General features: G+C 43.5%; 1 protein-coding gene and 1 long non-coding RNA gene across 4 annotated transcripts in view; one reads left to right on the forward strand and one right to left on the reverse strand.

Moving 5' to 3' along the window:
- LOC118400294 (ras and Rab interactor 2-like) overlaps positions 1 to 17237 on the forward strand; it is a 55897-nt gene that overhangs the window by 33500 nt on the left and 5160 nt on the right. For all 3 annotated transcript variants that reach the window (XM_035796994.2, XM_052476651.1, XM_035797002.2), the window contains 2 exons: positions 7874 to 7962; positions 13188 to 14705. In XM_035796994.2, coding sequence (XP_035652887.1) covers positions 7874 to 7962; positions 13188 to 14705 — 1607 coding nt within the window. The remainder of the gene's footprint in view (positions 1 to 7873; positions 7963 to 13187; positions 14706 to 17237) is intronic.
- LOC127911006 (uncharacterized) lies at positions 3554 to 12557 on the reverse strand. Its single transcript, XR_008077298.1, has 2 exons — positions 11868 to 12557; positions 3554 to 4205 (listed from the first exon to the last, which is right to left on the reverse strand). It is a non-coding gene; the product is annotated as an uncharacterized LOC127911006 (long non-coding RNA).

The following is a 17237-nucleotide window of genomic DNA, read 5'->3' on the forward strand; positions in this document are numbered from 1 at the left end:
TGTGAGCCCAACGTGCTGTTTTTCTTCAGAGAAATCCAATTTATGAGAGAAATTTAGTCTAACTATATGGGACACTGGGGCAGAAGGGAGTTGTAGGTTTCACTCAGTGGCGGGGTATTTATGGATGCCAAGAGAAGCCAGGCTTCCCCAAAATATGTTACTTAGAAAAAAAACATGCATTTTTCGTCTCTCCGTGTTTCATGATTTTCCTTACATTTGCAAGAGGCTGAATGGACAGTATCTCATCTGAGAAAGCATTCGAGTGAGCGAAACAGCCCCTCTGTCTCTGTATTTGTAGGCCATGTACAGTTGAAGTCGGAAGTTTACATACACTTAGGTTGGGGTCATTAACTTGTTTTTCAACCACTCCACACATTTCTTGTTAAACTATAGTTTTGGCAAGTCTGTTAGGACATCTACTTTGTGCATGCCACAAGTAATGTTTCCGACAATTGTTTAGACAGATTATTTCACTTATTCACTGTATCACAATTCCAGTGGGTCAGAAGTTTACATACACAAAGTTCACTGTGCCTTTAAACAGCTTGGAAAATTCCAGAAAATGATGTCATGACTTTAAAAGCTTCTGATAGGCTAATTGACATCATTTGAGTCAATTGGAGGTGTACCTATGGATGTATTTCAAGGCCTACCTTCGAACTCTCTGCCTCTTTGCTTGACATCATGGGAAAATCAAAAGAAATCAGCCAAGACTTCAGAAAAAAATTGTAGACATCCACAAGTCTGGTGGAGGTACCACGTTCATCTGTACAAACAATAGTACGCAAGTATAAACACCATGGGACCACGCAGCCGTCATACCGCTCAGGAAGAATATGCGTTCTGTCTCCTAGAGATTAATTTACTTTGATGCAAAATGTGCAAATCAAACCTAGAACAACAGCAAAGGAACTTGTGAAGATGTTGGAGGAAACTGGTTCAAAAGTATCTATATCCACAGTAAAACGAGTCCTATATCAACATAACCTGAAAGGCCGCTCAGCAAGGAAGAAGCCAATGCTCCAAAACCGCCATAAAAAAAGCCAGACTACAGTTTGCAACTGCACATGGGGACAAAGATTTGTACTTTTTGGAGAAATGTCCTCTGGTCTGATGAAACAAAAATAGAACTGTTTGGTCATAATGACCATCGTTACGTTTGGAGGAAAAAGGGGGAGGCTTGCAAGCCGTAGAACACCATCCCAACCGTGAAAGCACGGGGGTGGCAGCATCATGTTGTGGGGGTGCTTTGCTGCAGGAGGGACTGGTGCACTTCACAAAATAGATGGCATCATGAGGCAAGGAAAATTATGTGGATATACTGAAGCAACATCTCAAGACATCAATCAGGAAATTAAAGCTTGGTCGCAAATAAGGCTTCCAAATGGACAATGCCCCCAAGTATACTTCCAAAGTTGTGTTAAAATTGCTTAAGGACAACAAAGTCCAGGTATTGGAGTGGCCATCACAATTCCTTGACTTCAATCAGTTAGAAAATTTGTGGGCAGAACTGAAAAAGCGTGTGTGAGCAAGGAGACCTACACACCTGGCTCGATCAGGAGGAATGGGCCAAAATTCACCCAACTTGTTGTGGGAAGCTTGTGGAAGGCTACCCAAAACATTTGACTCAAGTTAAACAATTTAAAGGCAATGCTACCAAATACTAATTGAGTATATGTAAACTGCTGACCCACTGGGAATGTGATGAAAGAAATAAAAGCTAAAATAAATAATTCTCAACTATTATTCTGACATTTCACCATCTTAAAATAAAGTGGTGATCCTAACTGACCTAAGAAAGGGACTTTTTACTAGCATTAAATGTCAGGAATTGTGAAACTGAGTTTAAATGTATTTGGCTAAGGTGTATGTAAACTTGAATGCAAGGGCTGCCAGCGAGCATTTGGTCTCCCTTGATATATATATATTTTTAAATAATAGCCAATCAGCATTGCGCTAAACTGAGCGAGCTAAACTGTGAATGGTTCTGGCGCACCAAAAAAGTGTCAAGGGAAGCCCGATTGGATTTGTCGGCCCTCCTATTGTGGCAACTTGTTTTTGTCCTCCAGTGGCTAGCTAGCTCAGATTTGGCTATTTCCTAAATTGTTATTGTCTCGGCCTTAGGCCTATATATCATGGCCACAAGGCATATGAACTAACAGGTTATAGCACAAACAATGTTTTTTTTTTGGTTTGGCTTCCCCAGTGATTTACCCAAGCACCGCTACTGAATTAACTACAATGACCATCCCCATTGTGCCTGTTCTTTTCTGGGTCGGACAGAGATGGATACACTTTTATGCCTGCTTCGTTGTGTTAGATACGCACAAACTGCATACGCCGCCGCATATGAGGAATGTACACAGCACGAGACCGCACGTGAAAGTATGCCTTTTCTACTTTGAAATCTTGTTTAAAAAATATTGTAGTACAGCTCTTAGCATACTTGGGCAGGCAAGCCTAGAATGACTAAAGATGGTACAATAAAGAGATGTTAGATGGTTGTCTGGCTGGCCAACCTGGTCTCGGAGCATTTCATATTATTTTGTACGTAATTCCGAGACACTGCATTTAGTATGATATGTATTTATTTGTGGCTGTCCATCAACCATGTTGTATTATATGTTACGAATTTGCAAAATGTACAATATGTCACGAATTACCAATACTTTGGACATGTTACGAATTTGCTAAACATATATGTTACGAATTCTAGCTAGGTTAACGTTAGCTAGGCTAGGGGTTAGGGTTCAATTTAGGAGTTAGGTTAATGGGTTATGGGAAGGGTTAGGGTTAGCTAATATGCTAAGTAGTTGCGAAAAAATGTAAGTAGTTAAAGTTGCTAATTAGCGCAAATGCTAAAGTTATCCGTGATGAGATTCGAACTCTCAACCTTTGGGTTGTTAGATATCCACCCCGACCAACCACTCTACTAAGTAACATTTGTATTATGTAACCATATCATACTAGTTTCAGTGTACTAGATTTACATTTCCTATGTTACTCTAGTCTATGAGACCAGGATGGGCAGGCTGGCTGCTTGTGTCTGAGCAGAGATGAGATTACTTTAAGGAATGAAAAATTATAGTAATGTACACAACTGAAATATTTTATTATTTCATAGCAATTGGACCTGACAGAGACAATGGAATATTTTCAGTTTTGGCAATTGAATGTTCACTATTTGGGGCTTTTAATTTCAATTAAAAAGCTCTAACCATTTTACTTTAATTATTTCATAATGCATTTCATGTGTAAAAAAATATATAATTTTGAAATATATATATATATTTTTTTACAGAACAGTCCTCAAAAAGCACTTATCGCTCAGCAGAACTCGTTTTTTATTTTTATTTTTTATTTATTTTTTACATTTGGTTAATAAACAAGGGGTCACTTGATGTTATTCAAACTATGCTAATCTTGGATAAGACTTAGAGGTTGTGATTGATTGAAAACATGCAGAGATCATCCGTTCCCCCGACTCTGCATCTCACAAAGTGGTTGGAACCAAAAATCTCAAATTTGGACTCATCAAACCAAAGGACAGATATCAATCAATCAATCAATTAAATTTTATTTATATAGCCCTTCGTACATCAGCTGATATCTCAAAGTGCTGTACAGAAACCCAACCTAAAACCCCAAACAGCAAGCAATGCAGGTGTAGAAGCACGGTGGCTAGGAAAAACTCCCTAGAAAGGCCAAAACCTAGGAAGAAACCTAGAGAGGAACCAGGCTATGTGGGGTGGCCAGTCCTCTTCTGGCTGTGCCGGGTGGAGATTATAACAGAACATGGCCAAGATATTCAAATGTTCATAAATGACCAGCATGGTCGAATAATAACAAGGCAGAACAGTTGAAACTGGAGCAGCAGCACAGTCAGGTGGACTGGGGACAGCAAGGAGTCATCATGTCAGGTCGTCCTGGGGCACGGTCCTTGGGCTCAGGTCCTCCGAGAGAGAGAAAGAAAGAGAGAATTAGAGAGAGCATATGTGGGGTGGCCAGTCCTCTTCTGGCTGTGCCGGGTGGAGATTATAACAGAACATGGCCAAGATGTTCAAATGTTCATAAATGACCAGCATGGTCAAATAATAGTAAGGCAGAACAGTTGAAACTGGAGCAGCATCATGGCCAGGTGGACTGGGGACAGCAAGGAGTCATCATGTCAGGTAGTCCTGGGGCATGGTCCTAGGGCTCAGGTCCTCCGAGAGAGAGAAAGAAAGAAGGAGAGAATTAGAGAACGCACACTTAGATTCACACAGGACACCGAATAGGACAGGAGAATTACTCCAGATATAACAAACTGACCCTAGCCCCCCGACACGAACTAATGCAGCACAAATACTGGAGGCTGAGACAGGAGGGGTCAGGAGACACTGTGGCCCCATCCGAGGACACCCCCGGACAGGGCCAAACAGGAAGGATATAACCCCACCCACTTTGCCAAAGCACAGCCCCCACACCACTAGAGGGATATCTTCAACCACCAACTTACCATCCTGAGACAAGGCTGAGTATAGCCCACAAAGATCTCCGCCACGGCACAACCCAAGGGGGGGGCGCCAACCCAGACAGGATGACCACAACAGTGATTCAACCCACTCAGGTGACGCACCCCCTGCAGGGACGGCATGAGAGAGCCCCAGTAAGCCAGTGACTCAGCCCCTGTAATAGGGTTAGAGGCAGAGAATCCCAGTGGAAGAGGGGAACTGGCCAGGCAGAGACAGCAAGGGCGGTTCGTTGCTCCAGAGCCTTTCCGTTCACCTTCCCACTCCTGGGCCAGACTACACTCAATCGTATGACCCACTGAAGAGATGAGTCTTCAGTAAAGACTTAAAGGTTGAGACCGAGTTTGCGTCTCTGACATGGGTAGGCAGACCGTTCCATAAAAATTGAGCTCTATAGGAGAAAGCCCTGCCTCCAGCTGTTTGCTTAGAAATTCTAGGGACAATTAGGAGGCCTGCGTCTTGTGACCGTAGCGTACGTGTAGGTATGTACGGCAGGACCAAATCAGAGAGATAGGTAGGAGCAAGCCCATGTAATGCTTTGTAGGTTAGCAGTAAAACCTTGAAATCAGCCCTTGCTTTGCCTGGAAGCCAGTGTAGAGAGGCTAGCACTGGAGTAATATGATCAAATTTTTTGGTTCTAGTCAGGATTCTAGCAGTAACTGAAGTTTATTTAGTGCTTTATCCGGGTAGCCGGAAAGTAGAGCATTGCAGTAGTCTAACCTAGAAGTGACAAAAGCATGGATTAATTTTTCTGCATCATTTTTGGACAGAAAGTTTCTGATTTTTGCAATATTACGTAGATGGGAAAAAGCTGTCCTCGAAATGGTCTTGATATGTTCTTCAAAAGAGAGATCAGGGTCCAGAGTAACGCCGAGGTCCTTCACAGTTTTATTTGAGGCGACTGTACAACCATTAAGATTAATTGTCGGATTCAACAGAAGATATCTTTGTTTCTTGGGACCTAGAACAAGCATCTCTGTTTTGTCCGAGTTTAATAGTAGAACGTTTGCAGCCATCCACTTCCTTATGTCTGAAACACATGCTTCTAGCGAGGGCAATTTTGGGGCTTCACCATGTTTCATTGAAATGTACAGCTGTGTGTCATCCGCATAGCAGTGGAAGTTAACATTATGTTTTCGAATAACATCCCCAAGAGGTAAAATGTATAGTGAAAACAATAGTGGTCCTAAAACAGAACCTTGAGGAACACCGAAATTTACAGTTGATTTGTCAGAGGACAAACCATTCACAGAGACAAACTGATATCTTTCCGACAGATAAGATCTAAACCAGGCCAGAACATGTCCGTGTAGACCAATTTGGGTTTCCAATCTCTCCAAAAGAATGTGGTGATCGATGGTATCAAAAGCAGCACTAAGGTCTAGGAGCACGAGGACAGATGCAGAGCCTCGGTCCGATGCCATTAAAATGTCATTTTACCACCTTCACAAGTGCCGTCTCAGTGCTATGATGGGGTCTAAAACCAGACTGAAGCATTTCGTATACATTGTTTGTCTTCAGGAAGGTAGTGATTTGCTGCGCACCAGCCTTTTCTAAAATTTTTGAGAGAAATGGAAGGCCGATAGTTTTTAATATTTTCTGGGTCAAGGTTTGGCTTTTTCAAGAGAGGCTTTATTACTGCCACTTTTAGTGAGTTTGGTACACATCCAGTGGATAGAGAGCCGTTTATTATGTTCAACATAGGAGGGCCAAGCACAGGAAGCAGCTCTTTCAGTAGTTTAGTTGGAATAGGGTCCAGTATGCAGCTTGAAGGTTTAGAGGCCATGATTATTTTCATCATTGTGTCAAGAGATATAGTACTAAAACACTTGAGCGTCTCTCTTGATCCTAGGTCCTGGCAGAGTTGTGCAGACTCAGGACAACTGAGGTTTGGAGGAATACGCAGGTTTAAAGAGGAGTCCGTAATTTGCTTTCTAATAATCATAATCTTTTCCTCAAAGAAGTTCATGAATTTATCACTGCTAAAGTGAAAGTCATCCTCTCTTGGGGAATGCTGCTTTTTAGTTAGCTTTGCGACAGTATCAAATAGGAATTTCGGATTGTTCTTATTTTCCTCAATTAAGTTAGAAAAATAGGATGATCGAGCAGCAGTAAGGGCTCTTCGGTACTGCACGGTACCGTCTTTCCAAGCTAGTCGGAAGACTTCCAGTTTGGTGTGGCGCCATTTCCGTTCCAATTTTCTGGAAGCCTGCTTCAGAGCTTGGGTATTTTCTGTGTACCAGGGAGCTAGTTTCTTATGAGAAATGTTTTTAGTTTTTAGGGGTGCAACTGCATCTAGGGTATTGCGCAAGGTTAAATCGAGATCCTCAGTTAGGTGGTTAACTGATTTTTGTCCTCTGGCGTCCTTGGGTAGGCAGAGGGAGTCTGGAAGGGCATCAAGGAATCTTTGTGTTGTCTGTGAATTTATAGCACGACTTTTGATGGTCCTTGGTTGGGGTCTGAGCAGATTATTTGTTGCAATTGCAAACGTAATAAAATGGTGGTCCGATATCCACCGGTCTGTCTATTTGCTGTTGTTTCTTGGCCCAATCAAGTCTCTTCTTATTATTGGTGTCCTTTATTAGTGGTTGCTTTGCAGCAATTTGACCATGAAGGTCTGAACAGTTGATGTTGAGATGTCTGTTACTTGAACTCTGAAGCATTTATTTGGGATGCAATCTGAGGTGCAGTTAAATCTAATGAACTTATCCTCTACAGCAGAGGTAACTCTGGGTCTGCTTTTCCTGTGGCGGTCCTCATGAGAGCCAGTTTCATCATAGCGCTTGATGGTTTTTGCGACTGCACTTGAAGAATATTTCAAAGTTCTTAATGTTCCTGATTGACTGACCCCAATGTCTTAAAGTAATGATGGACTTTTGTTTCTCTTTGTTTGTTTATTTGAGCTGTTCTTGCCATAATATGGACTTGGTATTTTACCAAATAGGGCTCTCTTCTGTATACCACCCCACCTTGTCACAACACAACTGATTGGCTCAAACGCATAAAGAAGGAAAGAAATTCCACAAATTAACTTTTTTTAACAAGGCACACCTGTTAATTGAAATGCATTCCAGGTGACTACCTCATGAAGCTGGTTGAGAGAATGCTAACAGTGCGCAAAGCTGTCATCAAGGCACAGGGTGGCTACTTTGAAGAATCTCAAATATATTATATATATATATTTGGATTTGTTAAACTATGTTGTGGTTACTACATTATTCCATGTGTGTTATTTCACAGTTTTGATGATCTCACAATGTATAAAATAGTAAAAACCCTTGAATGAGTAAGTGCATCCAAACTTTTGACTGGTTCTATCTCTCAATCATCACACATATTGACTCTGTCTGCCTCTCTCTTAGGGATGTCTTGCCATTCACTCTAAAGCTTCCTGAAGCCATCTCTGCAGCCAGGACGCCAACAGACTTGGAGGTGGCCAAGCAAGGAGCAGGTGAATGTCCACTAGACTGATACTGTACATTTGTATTGATTTAATACATATCTGAAGCTTCTCTGAGCCCCAGATCAGTGGCTGCTAGGCACATGATGAGGGGAGTATTGGGGCCCTGGGACCACGAGTAGGCCTCACTGGGGTCTTAGACCTCTAACTCAAGTCACTGTACAATGTGATCTCTCTGTGCCAAAGCTGTAATGTTGCACTGCCTCTGAAAGAGCCAATGTATAGGCCTATACTAGCCTCGGTGACACACTGATTTGATAACATACTTCCTTTGGTGTGGTTTCAAGTGATCTTCACACACACAACAGGCCCACTGTGTAGCTTTTCCCTCTGATTAACGTGAGGAGACCGATTTGAGACTTAAACAATGCTTGGGTTTGTGTGTGTGTTGAGGTAGATGCACGTCACTGAAGGTTCACATGGATTTTAATGATGTTCATATAGGTGACCATGCTCTATGAGCCGTGTGTAGGTAGGCTATGTCGCGTCACTGAAATATGGCTTTGGACATAACAAAAGACACCAGTTCTGACGTCTAGATCGGTACCCATGACGTGGGTCTGATTTCAATACAGTTGGACACAGCCCATCTATGCTTCAGAGAAAGTAGACTTTCTTTCATTCTGTCTATTCAACCATGGTTAACAGACCAACAGAAGTTGAGCTTGATTGAAAAAAAAGTGCACATTTGCTGGACATACTAGCAGATGCTTGATAAATAAGTTTTTCAAGCAGTGAACCATAAGCAGACATTTCTCTTTTACCATGAGGCTGAACTTTGGTAGTATTTATTCACTCTGCCTGTATTTCAGGTTTCACTCGCCTCCATATTCCTCAGCTCAATCTAGATTTTCCCAGCTGACAGTTTGTTTTTAGACCAGAACGTTTCCCCGTTAGGCCACACCCTCCCAGTGCCTCAGGTGTGTAACCTGCGAGACAGGATTTTAGTAGCAACAAGTTCACCCCTTGCAGACCACAGTTATTATTAACACTTTAGGGATGAATGTGTTTTCATCCAAGACAATTGATTTTCTACATTATTTTATGTTCAAAACAGGGGCAATGGGATTTGAACTTAACGGAGAACTGCACTTCCTGATTTGGCGTCGTTTTTTTCATCAATGCTCATTAAGAAATGCAAGCGGCCATGAATGAAGGCAAACGAGTTGTCTTCGGGTGTGGTTTCATGTGTTTTTTTTGGGGGGGGGGTTGTTTATTTGCCATTCAATCACAACAAATGAGCTAAAATCACTCATGACTGCAAAGCCAGGCATAACTCCAACACCATCATTAAGTTTCTGATGACACAACACTGGTAGGCCTGATCACTGACAACTATGAGACAGCCTATAGGGAGGAGGTCAGAGACCTGACCGTGTGGTGCAAGGACGACAACCTCTCCCTTAATGTGATCAAGACAAAGGAGGTGATTATGGACTACAGGAAAAGGAGGACAGAGCACGCCCCCATTCTCATGGACAGGACTGTAGTGGAGCAGGTTGAGAGCTAACATGGTCCAAGCACACCAAGACAGCTGTGAACAGGGCACGACAAAACCTATATTCCCTCAAAACCTAAGATTTGGCATGGCTCCTCAGAAGCTCAAGGGTTTACAGCTGCACCATTGAGAGCATCCTGATGGGTTGCAATCACTGCCTGGTATGGCAACTGCTCGGCCTCTGACCGCAAGGCACTACAGAGGGTAGTGTGTGTGGCCCAGTACATAACCAGGCCAAGCTTCCTGCAATCCCGGACCTCTATACCAGGAGGTGTTAGAAGAAAGACTCCAGCCACCCTAGTCATAGACTGTTCTCTCTGCTACTACACAGCAAGTGGTACTGGAACACCAAGTCTAGGTCCAAGAGGCTTCTCAACAGCTTCTACCCCCAAGCCATAAGATTCCTGAACAGCCTATCTAATGTTAGCTAGTGAATATTTCTGTCAAATCACAGTTATAACAAGATGGCAAGAACCAGTGTCTAGAATGTGTTTCATGAGACACTTGTTCTACAACACCTTGCAACTCGCTAGCATTATCCAATAATGTAGCTAGCTAGTGTAAACAACTCGCTGTCATCAACAACACCAGGCACAATCTCCACGTTTGAACGTGTATCTAGAGTTTGATGTAATCCAGATCCTGGCCATATGATTGAACAACTTTACGAAAGCCCATTTTCACTAGAGTAACTATTTTCCGATCAATATGTGCATTGCACCTGAAGCTACTGCCAAAGATACACGATTGTCTGGTGAATTCGTTTTGCATGGCCAGATTTGCCAGGTAGGTGGGTTTGCTCCTTTAAACCCATTCCACACCCAGTCTTTTCCCAGAAAACATGCTTCCACCACGTGTTAATAGGCAAAAGGGGGCATGAATTGTTGATATAATTGTAATCTAAAACAACCCCCTTAAATCATGACTCATTCACTTGCCAAACTCAATTTTAGATGTGCATTTGACCAAAATTATCCTATTTACACTTTGTAGTCTATTTTGACACATTGTTTCTGACTCATATCCATGCCGAAAGCTGTTTACAGCCAGAAAAAATCGGTTCTAAGGCACAGTTGTCCTTTAAGGCCAGAGGAAAGAGAGCCCTTTACTGGCTCTCCAAAACCACCTCTCGTCTCCCATCCATCCCTGCCTAACTTTAGATCCAAGCCAGCAGTGGGATGCATGGTGCTATGCTGCTTACACTTCTTCAACTTTTATCAATAATAATATTTTCCAGAAAACAAGAAATATCAGATTAAATGCCACTGTGCTATTGTTAAGTCACAAAAATGGACTGTAAAGGTAACTGATTAAGAAAATGGAAGAGCTGCTTAATGAAAGAATAACGAAATATTTAAATATTTGAAATATCAGTCAAGCGAAATTTTAGAAGTCTGAAGAAGTCTGGAGGAGTTGGGTAGGAACAACTTTGGCTTCGAGCTGGCGCGCGAGTGAGGGGGTGACTGGGGGAGGAGAGAATGCGCTGTTGACAGCCCGCCCCCACGCACTTATTAGCATGTGTGAGTCATAACACAATCCGTGTGTGAGACACGACAGCAAGGCTGGACAGATGCAGCAGTGTGCTCTAAAGTTGTCACTCTACTAAAACTACGGTCAACTAAAATCAGAGCTGGTCTTTGTCTTCTGTGAGTACAGTAAGTCAATGTTTGCTCTTATCTTACATTGTGATGTGACTTTGGCTGTGTCTGGTACGGCTGTGTGTATTTTATTGTTCTATAGAGTGAGTTTTCTCCGTCTAGTACAGCACTGTTGTGTGCGCTCTTCAGTTGGACGTGTCTCGTGTAGCAGCAGTAGGTTTAGTTCTGTCATAGTGTATCATTGTTTGGTATATGGCTTTGGTTGCGAAGTTGGTGGCTGTGTACAGTCGTGTCCAGCGCTGTTCTTCGTTAGTCCTTTATGGTTAACGTTATATCGTACTGATTGGACCGTTACTGTGTTGGCATTATGCAGGTATGGTTGTATTTATTTGCAAGATGTATTAATATGTGACGTAGGTAATAGGCATTGATAACGTGGTATGATAACAGTAATTCATTGACTCGATGATGTAACGTTGATGTGTATTGGCATTGTTGTGCCTACTTTTTCCGTAACTTAGCTGTATCCGTGTTATTATCAGGCTATTGCAGCCTCCGTTTTTAAAATGGATAGTTCCGGATTTATCTACTTCTCCAGAGTCCGATTTAACTTCTCGATACCATTTGTATGTATCTGCTCCAGTGGCGATTTTAGCATGTAAATTATTAGGGTGAGGCACATGGGCTACTAACAGTTTACTACACAACATACACTTAGTATTAGTTTTAGTTACAGTATACATATCTACCTGGCATATTACATAATTTATGCAGCAGCATACAGTATATTTAGGACTCACAGGAGGTCCTTCGTGTGCAAATGTTGTCATCAACCTTTGTCATCAAAATATGGCGTTCTCTGGATTTATGGTGCTTTCAAGACAACTGGGAACTCGGGAAAAAATAACGAGGTCAAATCATAACTTCAGTGATCTTCAGGTCGTGGCTCTGGGAAGAGGCCCGAGATACGATTTACAAATCCGAGTTGGATGACCATTCAAAACGTATTTTCCCAGTCGGAGCTATAAAAAAAAAAACAGAGTTTCCAGTTGTCTTGAACGCGGCAGAAGTCATGCTGGGTTGACAGTATGGCCAATGTTGAATGTTTATCCTTCTAAATTTGGAAAAGAGACCCTTAAACCCAGATTTGGACCACACACCCACTCCACTGAATAGCATTTGCAATGCTTTCAGTTAGCCACTGATTCCTTTCAAACCACTCATTGTTGGATTTGGAATTTCCAACTTGTTGTGTAATGTTTATGTCCAATGGATTTTGCGGTGATGTAGGGTCCCTATGAGTGACAGAACACTGAGCCAATCACGGCGCAACTAGAGAACATTACCAGCCCCTACACTCCGTATCTTCTGCTGGCTGCACCATCACATAAAGAAAGCACTTGAAATAGGCTGAAACGCCTGCATTTTGGAGCTACCTCAACAAAAGCAAGAAAGAGACCATGTTTTTAAGTGAATGCTTTTTTAAAAATCTGCATGATTTTCAAGCAGATATGTGACGTAAATGCCAAAATTACATGATCAATAAGATGTTTTTTTGTTGCCTGTTTTTCATGTTATTTTGGCATTAATATGTGTCATCAGTTTGTATAAATAATAATTGAGTTAATAAAGCCTCATACAAACATGGTCTCTTTCATACTGGAGCAGATCAGTGGCGAGCCCCACCTGCCCTGAATGACGGGTCGCCACTGATCTGCTCCAGTATGAAGGAAGTTACAGGTAGTTTCCCGAGCCAATGCTGGCTGTTCCTGTAGACTTCGTCATTGTGCTAAAGCATGTTAGCAACTTCCTTCAAACTGAACACAGAGACATAAAAATGGTATCCATAAATTCATCTGATATTGGGGAAGTATATAAAGGGAGTCATTGACAAAATCCTGAACTCTCCCTTAAACGTGTTTGTATTATATTACAGTATCATGTTACCCTTCTGTTTTGCTGTTGTGTAATATCAGGCTGACTCTGGCAGTGTTTGACCGGTAATGTCATTGTGAGTTAGGGCAACATAAAAATAATATTGGCATGATGTTAATGTAATGTTAGTGTTATGTTACAGTAATGTTGCTGTTGTAGTGTCTGAACCTCTCTCTCTCCTGCAGGGTTCTGGGACTCTGAGCGTTGCCGCAGGAGGAGTTCTCTCTCCTCGTTGTCCAGGACAACCACCCACGACAAATCACCTAGCCTGAGGCAGAGATCCGTTTACACTCCCCTGGTCACCCGCACCCCGTCCCAGCTGGAATGTTCCCAGTCCAACGGGGCTCTCTGCTTCATCAACCCCCTCTTCCTAAAGGTTCACCATCCAGAGGGTGGCAACCACACCTTTCCCTCCTACACCAGCCACAACAACAACCCCCAGCACCTAAACAATAGCAGTACAACTACAGCTACAACTGTACAAGTACAACAGCACTCTACCAGCAACCCAGAGCAACTTAAAGACAGCCCTCAACCCCATAGCGACAGCCCTCAAAGTGATAGCCCTGGCAATAGCACCCAGCATCATAACAGCTGTGGCAGCGTGAGCCGGGCTAACAGAGTTTCCCTCCCACCACCTCCTCGCCCCCCACCTCCCTGCTGTGCCCCCCGTCGCCCTGCCTCACCTCAACGCCAGCGCAGCATGCCTGAGAAGATATCCTGGATCAATCCCCCCAAAGAGAAGGAGAGGGTGGGAGAGAGGGAGAAGAGCAGTAGCCTTCTCTCCCGCCTGGGCTCCACTCTCAGCATCAGCCCTTCCTCATCTTTCCTCTCCTCCTCTTTCCTCTCCTCCTCCCCTCCCAAGAAGCGCAGCATCAGTGCCCCCATCTCTATCCCCCTGTCCCTCTCCTCTCCAAGTGACGTCGACTGCCGTCTTGTTCTCGATGACCAGACTATTGAGAACGCCATATCTCTCAGTCTGGCTAAGCGGGCACTGAGAAACGCCACCACCCCCGATGAAAACACAGAGGGAAACAGTCCGTCCACTCAAGACCAAGCCCTCTCCTGCCAAGAGGAAGGAGGAGGAAGAGGAAGAGGCGGAAGAGAAGAGGACTGCATCCAGCGCCTGAGCGACATGAGTATTTCCACCGACTCCACTGACTCAGTAGACTTCTCCCAGGGCTTCTTCCCCCCAATCGCTGAACCCAGCCCACCCACCACCAATAACCTGGTGCTGCCCCTCACCCACCCCTACAGCAGCATGGAGGAAGACGATGATGAAGACGAAGCAGACTTTGGCGTGAGTGTGGAGAACGACCAAGACCAGGACCTGACCATCACCCCTCCCGGGCTGCGCACCAAACGACGAGCCAGTGTCGGAGCCATGGTCATCCAGCAGGCCCTCAGGGGCCACTTCCGTAAGATGAGTGGGGTATTCAGCTCTCTCCTAACCCCTGAGAAACGGGCCATACGGAGAGTCCTGGAGCTGTCCAGGGATAAGGGCTCGTACTTTGGATGCCTAGTGCAGGACTACTTGAGCTTCTTGCAGGAGGGAGGGGGCTGCCAGGCCTGGCAGTGCCACGCCTCAGGGCTGGAGCTGCTGCAGACGCTACGCCAGTTCATCACCCAGATGAAGAGCTACCTGCGGCAGAGCTCTGAGCTGGAGCCCCCCATCGAGTCACTCATCCCAGAGGACCAAATTGGTGAGTGGGGAGGGGGGGGGGGTGCAAATATGTGCGTTTTTACCGTTTTCCAACATTTCTGCAACTATTGGACATCAGATGCTGATTAACCGTTGCTAATTTGCTAGACAACACAGTAAAAATGTACATTGAACTTCAGCTGTTCCATTGCCATCTTTGAAATGGGTAATTCGTTGACATTGAGACACCCAAACAGCTAAAGAAAATATATATTTTTAACAATCACATCTGGAAATATACTAACTGGATTAGACAGTGTATGCCTATAGACAGGGCGAGAGCAGCTCAGTGCGCAAGTCTGTATGCATGTGTGTGTGACCTGGCCACTGTGGTTAGGATTATATATTTAATCTCGGGTTGAGATGAGTCCTGTGTCAAATCTACTTGTTCTCAACTTGCCTACCTGGTTAAATAAAGGTGAAATAAAAATACACCATTACACAAAAAGCAAAACACAATCATAGAAGAAAACATTCTTCACTAAAACGGTCCTCAATCAGTCTTTTGAATTGCCCTATATGCTTCAATTCATCTAATTTTAGAGAGCCTTGGACATTATTCCACAAGTAAGTTGCAAAAGAAACCTAAAAGCAGATTTACTTAACTCTGTGGAGATAGAAGGGATCTCCAGGGTTGGCCATCCCTGAGAGCGGGTCTGGTATCTCTTACGTCTGTAAGCAACAATGAAGTAAGATCTGTCCGAAGTTCATGCAGAAGGGCTGTATAAACAAACAGAGTGCAATGCATCGATCTACAAGACTTCAAAGAGGGCCAGCCTACTTTTTGATACATAAAGTAGTGATGTGAACCGACTATGGTTCTCTGTGACACTGACATGTCAAACACCTGCCTAGGGGAGAGGCTTAAAGATATGTGTGGGCATTATTGGGGTTGGAAACTGGCCCGAATTGTAAACAGTGAAAACAAAGCCTGTTTCCGCTAGAGGATAATTCTGTGAACTAGCTAACATAAACTAACCTGTTCCCACTGGTCCTTTTGACAGAATTGGCAGGTGAAGAAGACAAAATAGCATGGAATTGTGAAGCAGTAACACACATGGGAGGCATCTTTTGATCCTTACATTACCATTCTCCTGTTTGCTGTGTGTCAGGAACAACCATCAAAGAGATCTCTCTTTAAGACAAAGACAGTAAAATCATTCTGGCTTCTTAAATATTCTTGATTGACAACTAATCCCAAGAATTTCATAGGCTACTATACTTCATGATTACTTTTTCTACAGTGTTTGGTATCGGAATTGTTTCGCAATGTTTTCGTAGTTGCAGAAAGTGTTTTCAGTTTAGCTGAATGAATTGTCTCTGCAGATCTGCTTCAGTCTCTCCCATGTGACCATTACTTCTCTCTCCTCTTTCTGTCCCTCTCTTCATCTCTCCCACTCCTCCAATCACAGATAAAACCTTTATTGCATGCCCCTAAATAGCTCTCCCTCTTTTTCCCTCCCTCTTTCTTTTTGTGTTCAACACTCACATGTGTCTCTGGGTGTGTGAGGAAAGAGCATGGAGCGCGGAGGAGGGGAGGAGAATGGGGACCCTTGTCTCTTAAACCCACACTGCAGGTTTTTTTCCCTTCTATTGCTTTAATTTCTATGCTCAGTGCCAAGTTGCGCAATATAATGTTCTGAAGCTCTGCTTGTGAGAAGTTTGCGGAAGGGAGACGATATATTGCCCAATTCCAAATGGAATGTTTGCGCTGCATGTGTGCGCCCGTGTGTGTTTGCTGCTCTGTGACGCACATTGAGCTATAAGCCACTGGTGGCACGATTATTGTTGGATGTGTGAATGGATTCACTTCTCCTCTCCAGCTCTGTCTGCCTGTTTGTCTGCTTGCCTGTACATAACAGTACATAACTCCGGTCCACGCGGAAGCTCTGCAGGGAGGATGTTCTGAGTGAGATTAGGGGCGAGGGAGGATGTTTATTGGAAGTGGAAGGGCCCTCTCAGATAGTACAAACTGCATGTTTGTGTGGTTGGAAAGTAGCCTAACTATAAATAAGTGTGTAACCTTGGCTGACGCTAACTCATTCCTAAGTGGGCTTGCGCCTCTGTGTCGATCTGTCCCTTCTGTCACACCATACAACTCATCACTTACTTACTGTAGGTGTAACCGGTGTGAGATGGCTACCTAGTTAGCGGTGCACGCTAGTAGCATTTCAATTGTTGACGTCACCCGCTCTGAGACCTTGAAGTAGTTGTTTCCATTGCTTCGCACATATTTTGTGGAGCAATAGGTAATTATGCTTAAGAGGGTGACTTGTCGATGTGTGCAGAGGGTCTCTGGTTCAAGCCCAGGTTGAGGCGAGGAGAGAGATGGAAGCAATACTGTTTACACACATTGACCTCCAACTTCTTTACAGACTAGTGATGGGGGGAAAAATCTACATAGTCATATCGGGATATTATTTTTTGACAATATATTGTATACTTTTGACTATCACAATATTATTTTTACACAAGTTGGCTGTTCCAAAACTCCAGTATTTCCTTCATACCTTGTTCTCCATCTTCTTTTTAA

Source organism: Oncorhynchus keta, chromosome 2 (assembly GCF_023373465.1).
Source record: "Oncorhynchus keta strain PuntledgeMale-10-30-2019 chromosome 2, Oket_V2, whole genome shotgun sequence".
Lineage (NCBI taxonomy): Eukaryota > Metazoa > Chordata > Actinopteri > Salmoniformes > Salmonidae > Oncorhynchus > Oncorhynchus keta.